Raw genomic sequence first — 16846 nt, forward strand, 5'->3', positions numbered from 1 at the left:
CATGTATGTATGAAATCTAATAAAGATAATCGCGATGTAATTATCGAATAAACACGTTTTATCTGTGTTGCGATCCTCCCATTTCTACGAGGATTACATACTAGACGATAAAAATAGGAAATTGCAATTGCGGATGCACTTTGCGCAAGAAGCAGCGAGTCATCGCGCCCGTTCCACCTCTATCCTTTCGGAAAAGATCGTCGCATCTATCCGCGATCGAGGCGTTGCTCGAAAGAGAAATAACCGAATCGAACCGTAATATGCCGGCACGATGCATCGGACTTCCGTTGAAACGTTCAACGTCCGATGACGCAGCGTGTACGGAAAGTTGCCCGGAGTTTCGCGCGCTCCGAAGGACTCTCTCGATGCGCGCTAAAATTACTCCTCGAGTAGAACGGAAAAAAGGAAAGAAATGGGCAAACCAGACCGAGCGACGCGTGCAACATTGCATCTCGAGTATCAATCGTGTACGTCGTTAATGGTTGCGGTTGCGGTTACGAGGAATCGCGAGATACTATAATTCAACCGAGCCTCGTACTTATTCCCGCGATGGGATGCGTTTACGCGACGCAGCGCGATTTACGATGTCTATTGTCGCCGTCTAAAACAAAAACCCATCTACATTTCTCCACGATCGATCACACCGCGTCTTACCACAATTTTGCAATTTGTCTTTGACACGAGAAAATTTCATCCTGAGCAACCCGGAACGTTTTACCCGAAGAAAGGCCGTAAAAATATACTATAAAAAATTCCGATGACACGAAGCGTAAAATGTTATATTATCCCGTAGAGTCGAGTCGGGAGAACTCGATACGTGATCGTTTCTCAATCTACCTTGTGCAACCTGTTCACCGCTAATAACTAACGAAAAGGGAATCGTCTTCGAATCGAAAGATAATTAAGGAACGTCTCGGTGAAGTTACGTCACTGAGCAAACGTTTATCAAAGTACGAAAGTTTCGCAGTTGGGTAGCTTAATTTACCGGTCGAAAATTCGACTGGAACAAACGTGGAAACGCGTCCCTCGACCCGCCCCGAAAGGATGCTCGTTCCTATCGGAAGTATGTCAAGAATTTAACCGTGAGCCGTTTTCGCTAACAGCCGGCGATAATTGCTCGCGTTAGCCGCGGTTACGCCACGAAACGAACCGTGTCAAAAGCTGGCTGTTACTCGAATTAGATGATTTTTTGTCCACGTCCTCGTGGCTGTGCCGGCGGTGAGGTCACGATCGAGCGGAGAACGGTGAAAAACGTCGGTGGTACAAGCTCCCGCTGTTTCACGCTCCCATTCTCTCTCTCGCCTCGAACGGGAATAATGAATCCGTTTCGATGATTTATTACGACTCCCAAGCTTCGCGCATCCCTGCATTCCGGTAATTTAATTGCGACCGCTCTTAAACCGATTGATCTCGCCCGAGCTTTCCGATCCTTTCGGTACATCGAAGCCCGCGCTGCATTGTTTAGAGTGTTAAGTACATTTTACGAAAAATGGATTACATAAATCGAGTCCCATAACTTGGACTGCTGCGATTATTATATACGAGTTTGTATACTAGTGTATCTGTCGTCATATATTCATAATAAATAAACATTTATTAATTCTGTTAAGAAGACATTTAAAACATTTATTACATTTATTAATCCTGTTGAGCGAGTAATAATTTCGAAAAAATGCAGTCATTCGTTAAATCGGCCACGCAGACTTTTCGATCGATGCGTATAAACGATTGTGCAATGGGGAGGCATACATACGAAACCGATGTATCGAGTAACGAGAACCACGTTCCGCCGGCCGCAGAGGCTTTCTAAGCTGCGGATCTTTTTCTTTCCAGATCGAATTGCCCCTGGTTCGCGGCCGAGACCGACGTCACGCGAACCCGTCTTGGACGAATCGTATAAAAAATTTCCCCTCGTCGATCGTCCGATAACGAATCCTCAGAATTCGGACACTTGTCCACGACACGAAATTGTTCTTTCTTGTCGTATCGGCTCGAATTCGAGTCATCGATAAGAATTTAAAGTCCGCCACTGCTAATGGCTCGTGTTAAATAGAAACGTGAGGCAACGTCGAGAGAGAAAAGTTACCCACCTCGGAACTTTTTCCATTTTCTTAACTACAGTACGCAGTCGAAGTGTGCGGGATTTAATACGATCGTCAGATGGAATTTTAATATCGGGAAGTTCGATTCTATTTAACTCCGTCCGGATTCTTTTGAGAAGTTCGCGAAGTCGTAAAATACTTAAAATTTTCGAACACGATTAGTCCAGACTCGTTTGCAAACGTGTTTAAAAAGGAAGAAGTCCTCGCGGAGGACAGGACAGGCATTGAAAGACGGAAATCTGGTAATCCCATCGCAACTGTCTCGCATACTTGTCGGATGATCCAACAACGGGAACGGATTCACGAAGCGTGAAGAAATAGGAAGGGAGGCTAGAAAAAGCGATGCACCATGCGCTGGTTGCTCGAATGCGTGCGTAACGCACGAGATCGCGACTCTCGCCTTACAACTGGAGCAAATATATTACTTGGTGATCAACGACACGCATCAGTAGTTCGTGTGCTACGGTAAACTAAATACGCGTGCCGTGATTTCAGCACGGACGTTATCGTTTCGCGAGGAAATCGATGGGACAAAAGTCGCTGTCGAAGAACACGAGGATCTGCTGTTCGTCGTTGAAACGGTAACAGATTCCTCGTCCTTTATTCGCTTGCTGACACTACGAAGACGGATCAGATTCAGATATGATCGAAGTCGAAAAATGAAGGCAAAGATGAATCGGGTGGTTCTGATATTCGGTTTTTGGATCACGTTGTCGTTGGTGAGTATCTGTGAGACGAGTAACGACACGTGGAACAAAATTCGCGAGAAGAAAGCGCGGATAGTGAAGAAACTGAAGAAGGACTTCCGGAAGTTGAAGAAACAGGAAGGTGCGGTGAAGCTGGTGGGTGGCGAGAATGAATACGAAGGTAAAACATTCAAATCGACACCCGAAGTAAACTATCGTTCTTCCTCGAGATCGAATGAAATAAAAATCATACATAATATTGCCGGATAGACTGACGTAGATGTTTGACGCGAAAACGTGACTTGCGCGAAATATTGCAGTTTTATCAGCCGTTTCTGGTGTAAGATGTGTAATGATGATTAAAAAGGGGTCAACTCGAGAATGATTTATGTCAACGACCATGCGTCAACGTAGTAAACGTTACGTATAGGCATAGAACCGCGAGTCGCGAGATGGAACAGCATAACCAGAGTCGAATCGAGTCGTAAACCAGGATAGAATCCTCTTTTCAGACGTTCGCGCTCCGATGTTTATTACCCCCTATTAGGTGTTACATTCGGATCGTCCCGTTTCGTTCTACTCTTATTCCTTCTCGAAGGACGATTAATCTCCTTGTCGATCGGTGGATCTCCTCGCGAATAAAGCGAGACGAAAATCTGTAAATCGTAACGAGGAACCGTTTGATCCATCAATTTCCCATTAATTACCCTGCAAACATCCGCAGAGGACGGAAAGCTGATAATTCGATTGGTTACGCAGGAAACGTGGAAATACTTCACGACGGGAAATGGGGTAGCGTGTGCGACGACGAATGGGATTACTTGGAGGCCAATGTGGCTTGCAGGCAATTAGGCTTCGACGGTGCAATTAAACCGACGACGAACGGCCACTTCGGTCAGGCGAGAAGTGAGATAATATTGTCTAGCCAACTTCCTCTTCGCGGGCGGGAAGGCCGAAGCGAACCGGATCGTTACCACGAAAAAGGAATAGAGTACAATTACCTCGGGACGAGAAAAATAAGCGTTAATTAAGTACAAAACGTTTGCCTCTCCATCCGAGCGATCCTCTTCGCTTTCGCGGATAATCCTTTGCGGTAACGCGTTGCGAATTTTCAGTACACCCTCTCGACTCGTTTGCTTAACTAATCGGCAAGATTCAAGAATTAATCGCACCTATCGCGTTGCGAAACTTTTTATAGAAGCGCAAAGGAGTCGAAATAATCTGATAGTCGATAACGCGGTCTACCGTAAACGCGAGTGCAGTCGTATATCCAACCGGACAGGGCGTATTTTTCACCTGTTTCTTTTAAACCGGGTCAAATTGACCTTACCTTACGCGAAAAGATTTTTTCTATTTCTATGCGCTCGTAACACTTGATTGGTTTTGACGCATGACGACGTGAACAGAATTTCTGTCCAACGATCGATCCGTGGGCTAAAAATTGTTTTCATCGAACATTTCTCTACGAATTCTTCACCGAGAAAAAAAGGATCGTAGAGAAAAAAAATAGTTAGGACAGATTTAAAACGTGGGTGGGATGACGTTCCAGGAAAATACTGGATGGACAACGTGTATTGCGATGGAAGCGAGGAGGAACTGTTTAAATGCCGGTTCGACGGATGGGGCAGGTCCGACTGTGAAAGCAGCGAGGCGGCCGGTGTAATTTGCGCTCGCGACCAGCAGGACCGACGGGATAGGGGCGCGATAAGGGACGAGGTGAAAGCGAAGCCGGAGAAGCAGAGGATCAAGGATATCCATCGGCAGGGAGTGGCGATAAGGCTCGCCGGTGGTCGTGTTCACAGCGAGGGCAGGCTCGAAGTGAAACTGGGAAACTCAGGTATCGCGCGTTATCGATTTTCTTTAAATAAATTGGCCCGCACTTTTATAGGAACCGAGCTACTTCTTCGAATCTTTTGAACTCGACGATAAACTTTCCGAAGTCTGTTGCGGGTTTGAAATTACCAACTAATTACAAATCCAACCCTTTCTCGCTCCATCGAAAGAGAAAAAACGTTATTATTCGCGGATCGGACACCTCCCGTAGAAAATGATAGAGTGGAAAAGGGTGTCGGTGGTGATTTTATTTTAGATTGGGGCGTTGTCTGCGGCGACGGCTGGTCCCTGTTCGAAGCGGCCGTGGTTTGCCGGCAATTGGGCCTAGGTTACGCCTCCGACGCCGTCCAGACGAACTTTTTCGGCGGCGAGAAGATGCCCATGGCCATCAGCGGTGTGCAATGTCACGGGGACGAGAACAGTCTCGTCGACTGTCTGCACGACAAGGTCCTGGACTGTCCAGGTAGGCTCCCGTAGCGAATTTGCCGGTTCGCTTAATGAGAAATGCAGTCGGACGGAGAATGCGTAGGATTCCTCGTCTCGTTCGAGACGAAACAGGAATGCCGATTGCCCTATTAGCCGGAAAACGTTTTGAATACGTGTCCTCGGTGCTTTTCACTTTTCCCCGAAATTACTTTACAATTTGTTCCACGCGATTATAACGAATAAGTTTTCTGCATAAAATCTGCAGTCTAGCAACTAACATTTTGACGCAGGTTCCGTGGAAAACGTAGCTAGCTTGGTCTGTCTCCGAGATATGCCGGACCTCGTGTTCGATCATATAGAGCTTATGCGAACGGCTCACCTGGAGGACAGGCAACTGTTCTGGTTGCAGTGCGCAATGGAGGAGAACTGCGTCGCTTCTCAGGCTTATAGGATTCAAAAGGAATCGGAGAACTGGCACCTGGAGACCAGAAGATTGTTACGATTTACTGCGAGGATTCTAAACGCTGGGACCGCGGATTTCCGGCCGTCAGTGCCGAAACATCTCTGGGAATGGCACATGTGTCATATGTAAGCCGCGACTTATTTTGCTTTGTAAAATACGTAGGACGTCTGCTGCGGGAAGACGTAGCGAGTTTTTACGACGTCGATTTATAAAACCAAATCTAGATCGAGACTCCTTTTACCCTTCAGAAATCTAGCAATCATATCATAAATGAAACGTAATGTATTTAAAACAAAAAGAAGAGATAAAACGTTCCCGTAGCACCTGTTTCTAACAAATTCCATCGTTATATCTCCTAAAATCGATCGGAGCCACTCGAACGCCGGCGAAGCTCATTTTCACCCGAACATCCACTTGTCTTATCTGCGATCGAACCTTTCGAAATGCCGGCTGGCCCGGTCAAAGTGGCTCGTTGCCTCCGATCATTAATTCCGCATTACGCGTTTGTTAACGACAGGCATTACCACTCGATGGAGGTGTTCGCCACGTTCGACGTGTTAGACCTGAACGGTAGCAGGCTCGCCGAGGGGCACAAAGCGTCCTTTTGCCTCGAGGACAATCAATGCCTGCCCGGAATCGAGCCGAGGTATATCGAACGCAATTACCGGAATCGTTAAAGGGCGAAACATCATTTTTCGACGAGCGATGACGCGTGTGATTCAAGTCTATCGCGCGGCGTCTAATTGGCGGACCAATTAAGCTCGTGCATGATTTCAGGTACAAATGCGCCAATTACGGTGATCAAGGAATTTCCGTGAATTGCACCGACGTGTATAGACACAATATCGATTGCCAGTGGGTGGACATATCGGAACTCACACCTGGAGAATACGTCTTTAAGGTCCAAAGAGCATTTGCATTTTAATTCTATTCTTATTATCTATTTATATCTACCATAAAATGTCAATTACTTTCGAAAAGAAGAAGAAGAACAGAATAAGGGTTGAGAACTCGATTGCATAACGAGTACGCCCACCAGTTACGATTCGTACGTACAAGCCCGTTCATAAGTCTCAGGACGTATTACGAAGCGTGTAATCGAACGGGACATTTCAAGAGAACGATACGATTTATCCGCGATTAAACCTGTACGATTTACCATGATAATCTCCGATGTGATTTAGAATGTTCGTCTAACATTTCGATGGGTAGTTGGAAACGTCTTGAAATTTCTCAGCGGAGATGTACGTGCAACTTATCCACGAATCGAACAGGCCCTGACGGATCTGGTCCATAAAGGCCATTCGCGAAGCCGGGCAATCGCGATACCATATAGGAGGAAGCGTGATCGGGCCGATATTTACGTTTTCAGGTCGCGGTGAATCCTGAGTTCAAAGTGGGCGAGATGTCGTTCGACAATAACGCGGCAATTTGTCGCCTCCGCTACACGGAATCGTTCGCCGCGGTGCACGGTTGCGTCATGGGCCGGCCTTGACACGGCCACTTATGATAATCGCGGAAAAGTAACGAAGCGCTATCACGCGACGCGACTTATCGCGCACGCTAATTAAGATTCTCGTAAACAATAAAGAGAATCTCTCAGCTCTCGTAATCGTCGTTATTAATTATGTACCTACATACAATCCCATCGCGTGATTTACCTCTGTTACGAGAAAAAATGAGCACTGGAAATCGTGTATCTGTAAGTACGTCTCATAGAGAGGAGTGCAGCTGAGAACTTGATCATTTATGTCGAAAGTAAGCTTTCGGGTTACTGGCCCATTCGCAAATAAGATGAAATAAAAGAGTAGCATGAATCGGCGCGTAGGTCGCGCAACCAGTCGGACAGATCGAAGCGAGCATCGAGGACTACCTCCTCGAGGCTGATGCTCGCCGCGCACGGAATCTTAAGTTTTGGAGTCTAGGACCGAATTTATAGACCCGACTCATAACTGGAGGATTCTAGTTTCGAAACTGCGACTATTCCACCGTCCTAACGCGCGTCCGATGTATCAGCTGACTAGACAGACCTCTGCAGTCGATAGCTGGTCTTGAAAAGTTAGATCTGGTCAAGGATACCGCTCCGTTCTTTTCCGACAAAATTTATTACCCAGAATACAGAACGGGAAAAATGTCTTCCCCCCGGTTATCAGAACATCGCAAAATCGACGGAGAGAAATTCATTCTTAAACGAAAGTAGGTCACCGGTTCTTTTTAGGCACGAGGAACCTTGTGCCCTGTCACCTTCGATTACCATTGCTCATAATCTGATAATTAGCAACCGGCTGTATCTCCGTCGGACCTACTTTTTCTCGCGTGGAACAGGGACCTTGATTTTCGATTAAGCGGCTTGCCTCTTCGTTCACGCAACGTAGTTTTGACATCAAACCTTTTATGCAAAGTAACACGACGAGCCAGACTCCGCCTCTTTCCCCTGAAGTCTCTCTGTTACAACCTGATTATGTGCGATCGTCGATAGAGGATGGTTTACTTGGCGAATCCATATTTTTTCTCTTAAAAGGGAGCCGCGCTTCCGAAAAGAGGAAACCGGTGACTCAACGAGGCATCGATCCCTTAGGACATCGACACGGGTCCCCCGGAACTGGGTTAACCCTTTCGTTCAGCCAAGGAATCGACCGCTGTCGCTTTCGATCATCGGCGTGGACGAAGGCTAGCCATCTCCCTCTTTCCTCCTCCGTATTGTCAAGAAACAAGAGACCCCGGCTGTCAATTAGACCGTATGTGCGCCGCTTAAATGGCTGCAGACCTCAACGTGACTGAACGTATAATACGTTTAGATGGGGGAGGGGCCCAAGGTATGGCTTCCGTGGTGGTCACTGTCGTGTGCAGTGCGCGGCAGCTGTTGTTCCCCAAAGCGCACCAGTCATCAAACTTCCATAGCCACCCGAAAACAGGCTGCCCTCAGTCGGCCCTAAGAACTTACACCGGCTACTTTCCGTGCAGCCGGTCTCTTCGCAAACGGTTATCATTTTCTCAAGTTCTCGTCGCAAGTGACGCTCGTGTTATCGTCGACGCTGTCTTAGGTGTTTACGAAATAAATAATTGAATCCATATCCGAGGTAGGATCTTCATATCCAAATTATTTCAACTTCAAAGCGAGAAGGAGTAATTGGATTATTTAGCGCGAAAGACCCGGAAGGTAAGAAGACTTCGAGGTTTTTGAACTCATCGAGTTTACACTTTAAGTAACAAGGAAATTGATATTGATATTGCAAATTTTAGAAATAAGTTCATGTCTAAAAACATACAGAATAGAAGATAAAAAGACAGGCTGTTAACCACCCCCAGGATTGTTCCGACAGATAAGAACTCTGATCGATAATGTTTTATCAACTCGACAAGTATAGTCAACTGGATAGAAATTGCTCGCAGCTTATCTCGTTAAATGAAAGGAAGAAACGTTGAACGTCTAGCGAAGGAATAATAAAAGAGAGATCGACCTAAACCATTTGGACCGGTTTGTTTGAAATGCTGGCGACGATAATCGTAAAGAGACGCGTACTATCTCCAGAGTGGCGCTTATCACGCGATTTCGTAGATCCGAACACGGATCAGCTTCGTAAGCGATAAGTAAGACGCGCGCTGCGTGACCCATCGCCGTTCTCAGCGAGGATTCACCTGCCGCACGATCATCGGACACGAAATCACGAACGAAACGTCCCGTTAAATGTAAGGAGGGACCGATTCCACGTCGGCTTTTTTTCTCCAACGAACATGGCCTTTGTCGTCGATTAAAAAGGACTCGACTTCGCCCCTTTTAACGAGCTATCGATTAAACAGCTTGCGATGACGGAGACTCGTTCCCTTCGGCGATTCTATTTGCCCGATGACAGTTGCCATAGAACGGTTTTTAAGGGACCAGCGATCGAATGATTTAGTCCGATCGACCTATTCGAAAACATGTCGTGGAAGATCTTGGCCGTCGTTGGGGGTCTCTTTTGGGTGGTTGCAGGGTTGGATGATATATGTGCAAAGAACAGAAGTTTGCTCGAGATTCCTGGTAACGCTGTTTTGTCCGGTAAGAGACTTATGCGCAAACTTTCCACGATATTATCGCGTCGAGCAATCACGTTGGATGTTTTTCGGTTTGCTCAGTGTTCTTGGATATTAATCATGGCCCTTATTGCAATACAACGAGCAGTAACGGGATGCAGGAAGCGTTCACCGCGTCCTACGTGGTGCACGCTTTAAACAAGTACGAGTTCGTTCCTGGATTACCACTGGGTGAGTTTTTAATTAATATTCTGATCTTCCGAAGGATTCGTGAAATCGAGGATCGGTTTTCAGGTATAAAAGTGTACGACACGTGCCACGACGAAATGACGGTCTACAAGCAAGCGCTGCAAACGACCGTAGACGCTGATTGTACGAACTACTACGAAATGGGGATACTATTGCCGTCGGAATACGCAGCGGTGTTGGAACCGCTCCGCAATTATAGCGTGCTGCCGATCAGCACGTACAGCGAGCAGAATCTGACCAAGCCTCTGATCAATCTAATGGTGCACTACCTCGGCACCAGATTCGAAACGATCGACGTGCTCCTGGCCAGTCACGATTACCCGTTGAACTTGTTTTTGGACAGTACGAAGGAAGCCGGGATTTGCGTTAAAAATTATGGAGGCAGTTTAGAGCTCGAAGAGGGAGAGATCGAAACTTCGATCGTCGTGATAGGATCGAGAAGCGACATTCGCCAGTGGATCGAGAGAGGCGAGAAGGTACAAGGATCCAAGAAGACGTGGATTATTTTGCCGCTGGATGGATCGAACGTCGATGGTGAGAAACCCTGCGTTTTAATTGTTCTCCTATTCAGATTGAACGAAATTTGGACTTCCCTTTAGATCTGGCCCCACCAGGTTCGTACGTGGTGCGAACTTCGCCGTTCGATCTGGATTTGCTCCAAGAATCCTCGCCGGACGTGTTTCTCGAAGCGGCGAGCGGTCCCGTGATCCATTCGCCGCACTTGCTCGGAATCGGCAAGGCGATCGTCGAGCTGGCTCAATCATTGCAGGACCTCCAGAGACGAAATTGTCCCTTGGGCATAGACTCGTGCGCGATGCCACGCTTCAACCCGAACGCGAAACAGGAGATGCGAAACGCGGACGTGTACAACGCGCTTCGCATACTACCGAAATCGCACTCAATCAAGTACATCGTCGGGATGAGGAGCCAACAAGAGGTGGTCGACATGGCCTCGTACAGAATCGAACCGTCCAATTCCAAGTTCCGGATCACGCCCGAGTCGAAGGTGCCGAAAATGCCGAAACTGTGCGTAAAGAAGTACGTGAAAAATTGCGATGGCTGTGCGAACTTCAAGAAGAGATTCGGACATCGCGGTGTTACCAAAGGTTTTTTTAACACACAATCTTTATCCTATTTTGTTCTACTCGATGAACTGTGTCTAAATTTCATTCAGTCAATAATCTCGTGTTGCGCATAAATCCGCGATCTAATTATTTCTGAATAAAATAACGACGACGCTGCGTTGCCGCAGATACACTCGACAGGGGTTTATTAAAGTCGGGCAACTGGATACCAATTTTCCTGACGATGGTCGTTTGCGGGACGCTCGCCTGCGGCGTGATCGCCGTCTTCATTATCTACCGTTTCATCGTCGAGGACGTTCTCGATGGGAATCCAACGTTGACGATCGTACTGATACTGGCCGACACGTTCACCCTGCAATCGGTCCTCCCGTTTTGCATCAACGACGATTACCTCGGCGCAGAGCACCTCAACTCCAGAAAGATACTCGTCACTACTCTCGCCTTCGGATTGGACTTCTCCGTGATGCTGTCCAGGGCGTTTTTCTTGGTGTTCTCCAAGGGTGGCGTTTTCACGGCACACATCAACGGATATCTTCAAGGGTTGATGGTGTTCTTCGCGTTCTCCGTGCAGATAGCGATATCCGTCATGTTCTTCATACTCAGCGACGCGGACTCGGCCGTGGTCATGAGAAGTATGATCTTCATCGCGCTTTTAGGTATAGTACATCTTTTTTCGATTGCAATATTTCTCGATCATGTATAACTTGGGATAAAACCGATTTCAGGGTACGACATATTTTTGCTAGTCGCCCTCTTCGTCGTGTGCTTCTTCATCTTCCAGTTGCCACGGAATTATCGCGAGGGGAAGTGTTTCTTCGGCACGTCGATCGGACTGTTGATCGCCTGGGCCGTATGGCTCACCTGCTTCATCCTCGTCGAACCGGAATGCCGGGACACTGTCGTGTCCTTCGCGATCGTCTCCACGGCGTATCTGATCGTCATCGGTGTACTGATACCGAGGACTTACTACATGGTGACGCATCTGGCCAGGGGCAAAGAGTTCGGGCAAAGATTCGGATCGACGGATCTCGCGAACGATCCAAGAATCAATACGATTACCAGACAGGTCAGAACCGTTCACCTCGAACTGCATCTCGTAGTTGCACGAAATTTTTATTTTACACATGGTATCTCCTTCATCATCCTAGTATTTCTTTCTCGTCGTTTCTTCTTATTGTTTCGTAGACATACATATCTTCAGTTTGTACGTCGATCCGTTTCCAATAAAAGTTGCTCGTTTGCTTGCCACTCGCACCTGTTTTTATTTTAACGTCCCACCTCCGAATTGCCGCGCTCTCGAACGAGACACGGAATCTACGAAGAATGTTTTATTTACGCAGAGTCGTCCGTTTTACGATTACGTGCACTCCAGGGCCGGAAGTATGACGAATTTACAGGTGGCGACCGCGTACCCGAATTACTACGGTGCCGGATCGAGTCCTGGTCAGAAGCATTTAAGTTCAAGCAGAGCCGTCGACACTCGGCGGATACCCGGATACAGCAATTACGGATATCATTCGGAGATGCGAGAAGTGAATAATTCTTACTCCATACCGCAAGTCTGTATCGAGGATGCGGACGTGAGATTTTTTCTATTTTTCACTAGACTCTCCGCTTTTTATTTAGACTAGTCGAACAATCGTGGCAGAATATTTTTTACAGAATTTAATAACGAAAGTACATTTAAAGGAAAATTGTGCAATTCGTGAAACATTAATTAGGGTACGCTTTGGTAAGATGGTGGCAGAGCAATTTCGTTAAGAATTAAGGAAATTACATTTGCAGTCAAGGATGAACCTCGGAGAGAAGAGCGACGCGAGTACTACGTACGCGAAGCCAAACTGTCAACGGAAGCGGAAACCCAAAGATGGCAAAGAGTGCATCCAGACCGACGTGTACGTCGAGGGTAACCCGACCAGATCGCACGACGAAATGTATCCTGTGCGATCCATCAACCCTAGGATAATCCACACCGAGGCGACGATTCGCGAGGAGGACGAAGACGAAAACAGAATCACGCGATTTTAATACAAGCGACCGTTCTTCAAACGAAATAAACTGTTTGAGAACGATTATTATTGAAGTTTGATTGAAATCGATCCGATGTACCGATATTGTCTTGTTGGAAAATTAGTGTCGCTAGGGACCAAAAACGAATAAATAAAATGCCTTACGAAAAAGATCTCGTGAATATATTCGCAAACGTTACTCGCTTCGACGAAATACTTTCCGAACTCGATGTCTCTTTTTATTCTTAAAAGGACAACTGGATCGATAAGAATATTCGATCATCGTTCGGTTGTTTGATCGCGTTACACGGTGAAACGGAAGCCCGTTGTCTTCGTAATTAAAGTATAAAACGAGGCGAGGCTGTGCAGAGGTTGCCTTTGCGCGTACTACAAAGGGGGTGGCGCGTGCGAGAGAAGCAATTTCGCGTGTTCCCTGCCGAAATTGCGTTATGGTCGAACGTAATTCCGCAATCGAGGCACAGCTGGATGTGCCGCAGGAATATCGATGACAGTGCCGTAATCGGAAACCGGCGTCGTTCCAACGTAATCCAGGACGAAACGACGGACTACGTGAAATTTTAAAAAATTATCAATATTCGATCATTTTCGTAAAAATGTCTGTAAATCATATTTATCACGTGCGATAACGAGAGAATTAATTCGGAATAGACTGGTTTTCGTTCACGATTCTTACCGGAAACGATCGTAAAAACAGGTCAAATAAATTTCTTTGCCGATGATCAACGGGAAGGACTCGATCGTTCCTCGGCGCGCGTTTTAGTTCCACGCCATGTGGCCACCGCGGTGAAAAATAATGAAAGCCCGGGTGTCTGGCGGTCCGCGATAAGCGCGCGTAACGACCGTAAATCGAAAAATGCATCGGCTCGTGAAAGTCGCTCGACGGGGCCCGTAGCCGACGCACCGTCGTCGCAAATTCTGAAAGAGGACTTCGGGCTTCTGCGCAAGGACGCGTCCAGGATGCGGCTATAAAAGCCCGATCGGGACTAGCTCGCTTTCCAGTCACGTATAGAGCCCAGTTTCCGCGATCGAAAGGACAAATTTTTAGCAGGAATTTCGCGCCAAACGAAACAGAACCGATGAGAGCGACGCGGGAAAATCGATCGACGCCAAGAGACTATGTCCTTCGAATTTCCCAACGACCGTAATCGAGTGATACAGGGCTTTAGTTCGCTCAGAATTCGGGTCGACGTGCATCGAAATGATGTTCGAAGCTGGGAAGGATTCCAGAGCGATCATCGTCGCGGTTGTTTATCTGAGTCTCTTCTTGGACAACGTGTTGCTCACGGTTGTCGGTAAAAGCAGTTTTCATTCGTTTGTTCATCATAATTAATAAAATTAAGGCAACGCTCTCAGGGATTATTATATACGTAGATTTACCGTAGAAGATCTATTTTCAAAAACGATTGTTCGTGCGATTTGAAACATTTCAGTGCCGATAATTCCCGATTACCTCTGCACCCTGGAGGGAAACACGACGACGAGCGGTGAGGACGACGAGAACGGTCGAGTGGGATTGCTGTTGAGTTCGAAAGCATTGGTGCAGTTAATACTGAATCCGGCAGTAGGCATATTCACCGGGACTTTCGGTTACACGAAACCGTTGTTTCTTGGAAACTTGAGCCTCTTATTAGCAGCGATGCGTAAGTTTTATTCAGTCTTTTCTATAAATCCTTCGCTTTCCAACACGACGATTATCGTAGTGTTCGCATTCGGACAAACGTACGAAGTGTTGTTCCTCGCGCGAAGCGTCCAAGGGATCTCATCTGCGTGCATCGGAGTTTCCGGGATGTCGCTGGTAGCCTCTCAGTATCCAGAAGAAGACAAAAGATCGAAGATCATGGGTTTCGTCCTTGGAAGCATCGCGTTGGGCGTTCTCGTTGGATACCCCATAGGATCCGTCCTCTACGATCTCGAAGGGAAGATGGCACCCTTTCTACTGGTCTCCTGTTTCATCGTCATAACTATATGTACAAATTTTCGTTTCTTCGACGAAAAAGAATTCTTCCTTTCCTCTCGACGTTTTCAAGTCGTAACGTTCTTCTAGGTTTGCAGACCTTTACGTTGGACATCGAAACGAGGACACAGGTACGCGTTGCTCGCTCGACGAACGGCTCCGTTATTAATTGGTGCGCGTAATTCATGTCGCGTCGCATAAACGAGAGGTGGTAAACGTTGTTTCTAGACCAGCGGACGAGAGACGTCTTGGACGCATCTCTTATCAGATCCGCATATACTGATAATCTTCGGGGCAATATGGTGCTCGACGTCACCGATGGCTATCTTGGAACCCTGCTTACCAATCTGGTTGAGAACTCATATAAAACCCAAGGTTCTGAACCTTTGTTCGTATAAAAATTGGACTTCGTCTTTCGAACGCGATTAAAAAAATGTATTCGCCTTCCAGAAATGGCAACTGGGAACGGTGTTCATTCCAGACAGCGTGGGATACTTGGTCGGGACCAATTTTTTCGGTATGATAGCGTATCGCTACGGGCGCAGTAAAACTGCTGTTCTAGCCATGTTCTTGGTCGGCACGAGCACCATTCTGATACCATCCGCTCGGACAATGTCGCAGCTGATAGTTCCGCATTTGGGAATGGGTCTGGGCATCGGAGTGGCGGACGCAGCTCTGGTCCCATTGTTGGCCAGCTCGGTAGACCAAAACGGCGATTATGGCCCGGTCTATTCGATCCAACAAGTGGCCGTTAGCTTGGCCTATTCCCTTGGTAAACTAATCGATTTTTCTCAATCGAAACTCGAGCTTTGTTGTTCGATTCTGAATAAAACGATTGAACGTTCAAGGACCAATCGTGGGTGGAGAAATGGTGAAGGCGATCGGTTTTCAATGGGTGATGCGAATCGTTGGGTTGATCAACATCGTCTACTGTCCGCTGTTAATATATCTCAGCTTGGAGAGAAAAAAATTACTGACTCAGCAGGATAAAGAGAAGACGGATTACGAGACCTTCCAAAAATCTGTGGCGAGATACGAGCGATTCGGAGACTCCGACGAAGACCTCTGACCTCTGGATCAATTTTACCAACGTCATCTGTCCAAATTGAATCTCTATTTTGTATAATACTATCAAAACAGAACACGATATATCTGTTCGTTATCTTTACTTATCTTAAGGGATGAATAAAACAAAACCTTGACCATTTATCCTCGGTAAATAAACATATAATATAAAAGATATTTGTGTCGCTTTATTTGTTCTATAATACACGTGTATGGGAGACTTACGAACGAGGGTGCACTCCGTGCGAGATTGAAAAAGATTTATCGATTTCCAGCCGGACTGCGCCGAATTATTTTTATCCTGTTTTCGCGACATTCCGATTTCTACCACTTTATTACCCTCGGCGAAGTCTTTATTACCTGTTACGTTTTTATGTCGCTCCCACGTGAAAAGCCGGCTCGACATTGAATTTACTCTTGTCCCGGCACGACATGAAAGCGAGCAAACTGTGAACGTCCCTGAACAAAGCCCGGTATTAAACCGTGGGGTACCAACGAGCGGCGGGGCTCCGTTTTTCTCGTACGAGAAATTTTACCCTAATTGCCTCGCGCGGGTACGACGCCAACGCTGTTATCGTATATTCTCTCCGCGGCGAAACAAATAAGAGAAACAAACATGCGATAATACATCTTCGACGTTGATTTTTCCTAAAACCGCTGTGGTTATACCAGGGCATCGTTACCGGGACGAGATTAAACTCGCGTAAATTAGCAAACGACTCGCGTGCAAACTTAAGGATGTATTGGCTATACAGTCAATCCCGAAAGTTTATGCACTTTAGAAACGCATTTTTTAAAAAGAAATCAGACGTCGGAAGAACATTGCTAATAATAAACAACAAAAAAAAATTTTCGATTTTTCCGAGATTTTTCCAAGGGGTACCCCTTCAGATTTCGCGAAATTTTCGTTTTTTGCCAATAACTCCCAAACCGTTAGAC

At 46.6% G+C, this 16846-nt stretch overlaps 3 protein-coding genes across 9 annotated transcripts; all 3 read left to right on the forward strand.

Moving 5' to 3' along the window:
- Window positions 1-2387: 2387 nt before the first annotated feature.
- On the forward strand, window positions 2388-7122 carry LOC108630555 (lysyl oxidase homolog 2B). Of its 2 annotated transcripts, XM_018033902.2 has the most exons (8): window positions 2399-2969; window positions 3548-3694; window positions 4338-4625; window positions 4878-5084; window positions 5338-5635; window positions 6028-6156; window positions 6288-6411; window positions 6883-7122. In XM_018033902.2, the coding sequence occupies exons 1-8, from the start codon at window positions 2762-2764 to the stop codon at window positions 7003-7005; spliced, it is 1524 nt and encodes a 507-aa protein (XP_017889391.1). In that variant the 5' UTR covers window positions 2399-2761; the 3' UTR covers window positions 7006-7122. The 2 variants fall into 2 exon arrangements, with proteins under 2 accessions (XP_026673984.1, XP_017889391.1); XM_026818183.1 differs by lacking the exon at window positions 3548-3694 and having other exon boundaries at window positions 2388-2969.
- A 1195-nt stretch (window positions 7123-8317) lies between these two features.
- boss (G protein coupled receptor bride of sevenless) lies at window positions 8318-13040 on the forward strand. 6 transcript variants are annotated; one of them, XM_026818178.1, is made up of 10 exons: window positions 8323-8670; window positions 8754-9200; window positions 9312-9549; window positions 9627-9755; window positions 9819-10307; window positions 10373-10878; window positions 11016-11514; window positions 11584-11924; window positions 12199-12438; window positions 12644-13040. In XM_026818178.1, the coding sequence occupies exons 3-10, from the start codon at window positions 9432-9434 to the stop codon at window positions 12884-12886; spliced, it is 2565 nt and encodes an 854-aa protein (XP_026673979.1). In that variant the 5' UTR covers window positions 8323-8670; window positions 8754-9200; window positions 9312-9431; the 3' UTR covers window positions 12887-13040. The 6 variants fall into 6 exon arrangements, with proteins under 6 accessions (XP_026673981.1, XP_026673982.1, XP_026673980.1 ...); XM_026818180.1 differs by having other exon boundaries at window positions 8318-8670; window positions 8754-9549; window positions 12649-12862; XM_026818181.1 differs by having other exon boundaries at window positions 8319-8670; window positions 8754-9549; window positions 12199-12390; window positions 12649-12862.
- An 88-nt stretch (window positions 13041-13128) lies between these two features.
- On the forward strand, window positions 13129-16080 carry LOC108630571 (synaptic vesicular amine transporter). Its single transcript, XM_018033921.2, has 7 exons — window positions 13129-14180; window positions 14319-14528; window positions 14589-14855; window positions 14933-14973; window positions 15071-15217; window positions 15293-15614; window positions 15691-16080. The coding sequence occupies exons 1-7, from the start codon at window positions 14087-14089 to the stop codon at window positions 15909-15911; spliced, it is 1302 nt and encodes a 433-aa protein (XP_017889410.1). The 5' UTR covers window positions 13129-14086; the 3' UTR covers window positions 15912-16080.
- Window positions 16081-16846: the final 766 nt, after the last annotated feature.

Source organism: Ceratina calcarata, unplaced genomic scaffold (assembly GCF_001652005.2).
Source record: "Ceratina calcarata isolate Rehan_Ccalc_2016 unplaced genomic scaffold, ASM165200v1 scaffold78.2, whole genome shotgun sequence".
Lineage (NCBI taxonomy): Eukaryota > Metazoa > Arthropoda > Insecta > Hymenoptera > Apidae > Ceratina > Ceratina calcarata.

Excerpts from the sequence above, each read along its gene's own strand:
- LOC108630555 (XM_018033902.2), top strand. The coding sequence starts at position 2,762 with ATGAAGGCAAAGATGAATCGGGTGGTTCTGATATTCGGTTTTTGGATC. Across the intron at positions 4,626-4,877 it reads AGTGAAACTGGGAAACTCAG|ATTGGGGCGTTGTCTGCGGC; the intron begins GTATCGCGCGTT and ends ATTTTATTTTAG. Across the intron at positions 6,157-6,287 it reads CTGCCCGGAATCGAGCCGAG|GTACAAATGCGCCAATTACG; the intron begins GTATATCGAACG and ends GCATGATTTCAG.
- boss (XM_026818178.1), top strand. The coding sequence starts at position 9,432 with ATGTCGTGGAAGATCTTGGCCGTCGTTGGGGGTCTCTTTTGGGTGGTT. Across the intron at positions 9,550-9,626 it reads TGGTAACGCTGTTTTGTCCG|TGTTCTTGGATATTAATCAT; the intron begins GTAAGAGACTTA and ends CGGTTTGCTCAG. Across the intron at positions 10,308-10,372 it reads GGATGGATCGAACGTCGATG|ATCTGGCCCCACCAGGTTCG; the intron begins GTGAGAAACCCT and ends ACTTCCCTTTAG.
- LOC108630571 (XM_018033921.2), top strand. The coding sequence starts at position 14,087 with ATGATGTTCGAAGCTGGGAAGGATTCCAGAGCGATCATCGTCGCGGTT. Across the intron at positions 15,218-15,292 it reads GAACTCATATAAAACCCAAG|AAATGGCAACTGGGAACGGT; the intron begins GTTCTGAACCTT and ends TTCGCCTTCCAG. Across the intron at positions 15,615-15,690 it reads TAGCTTGGCCTATTCCCTTG|GACCAATCGTGGGTGGAGAA; the intron begins GTAAACTAATCG and ends TGAACGTTCAAG.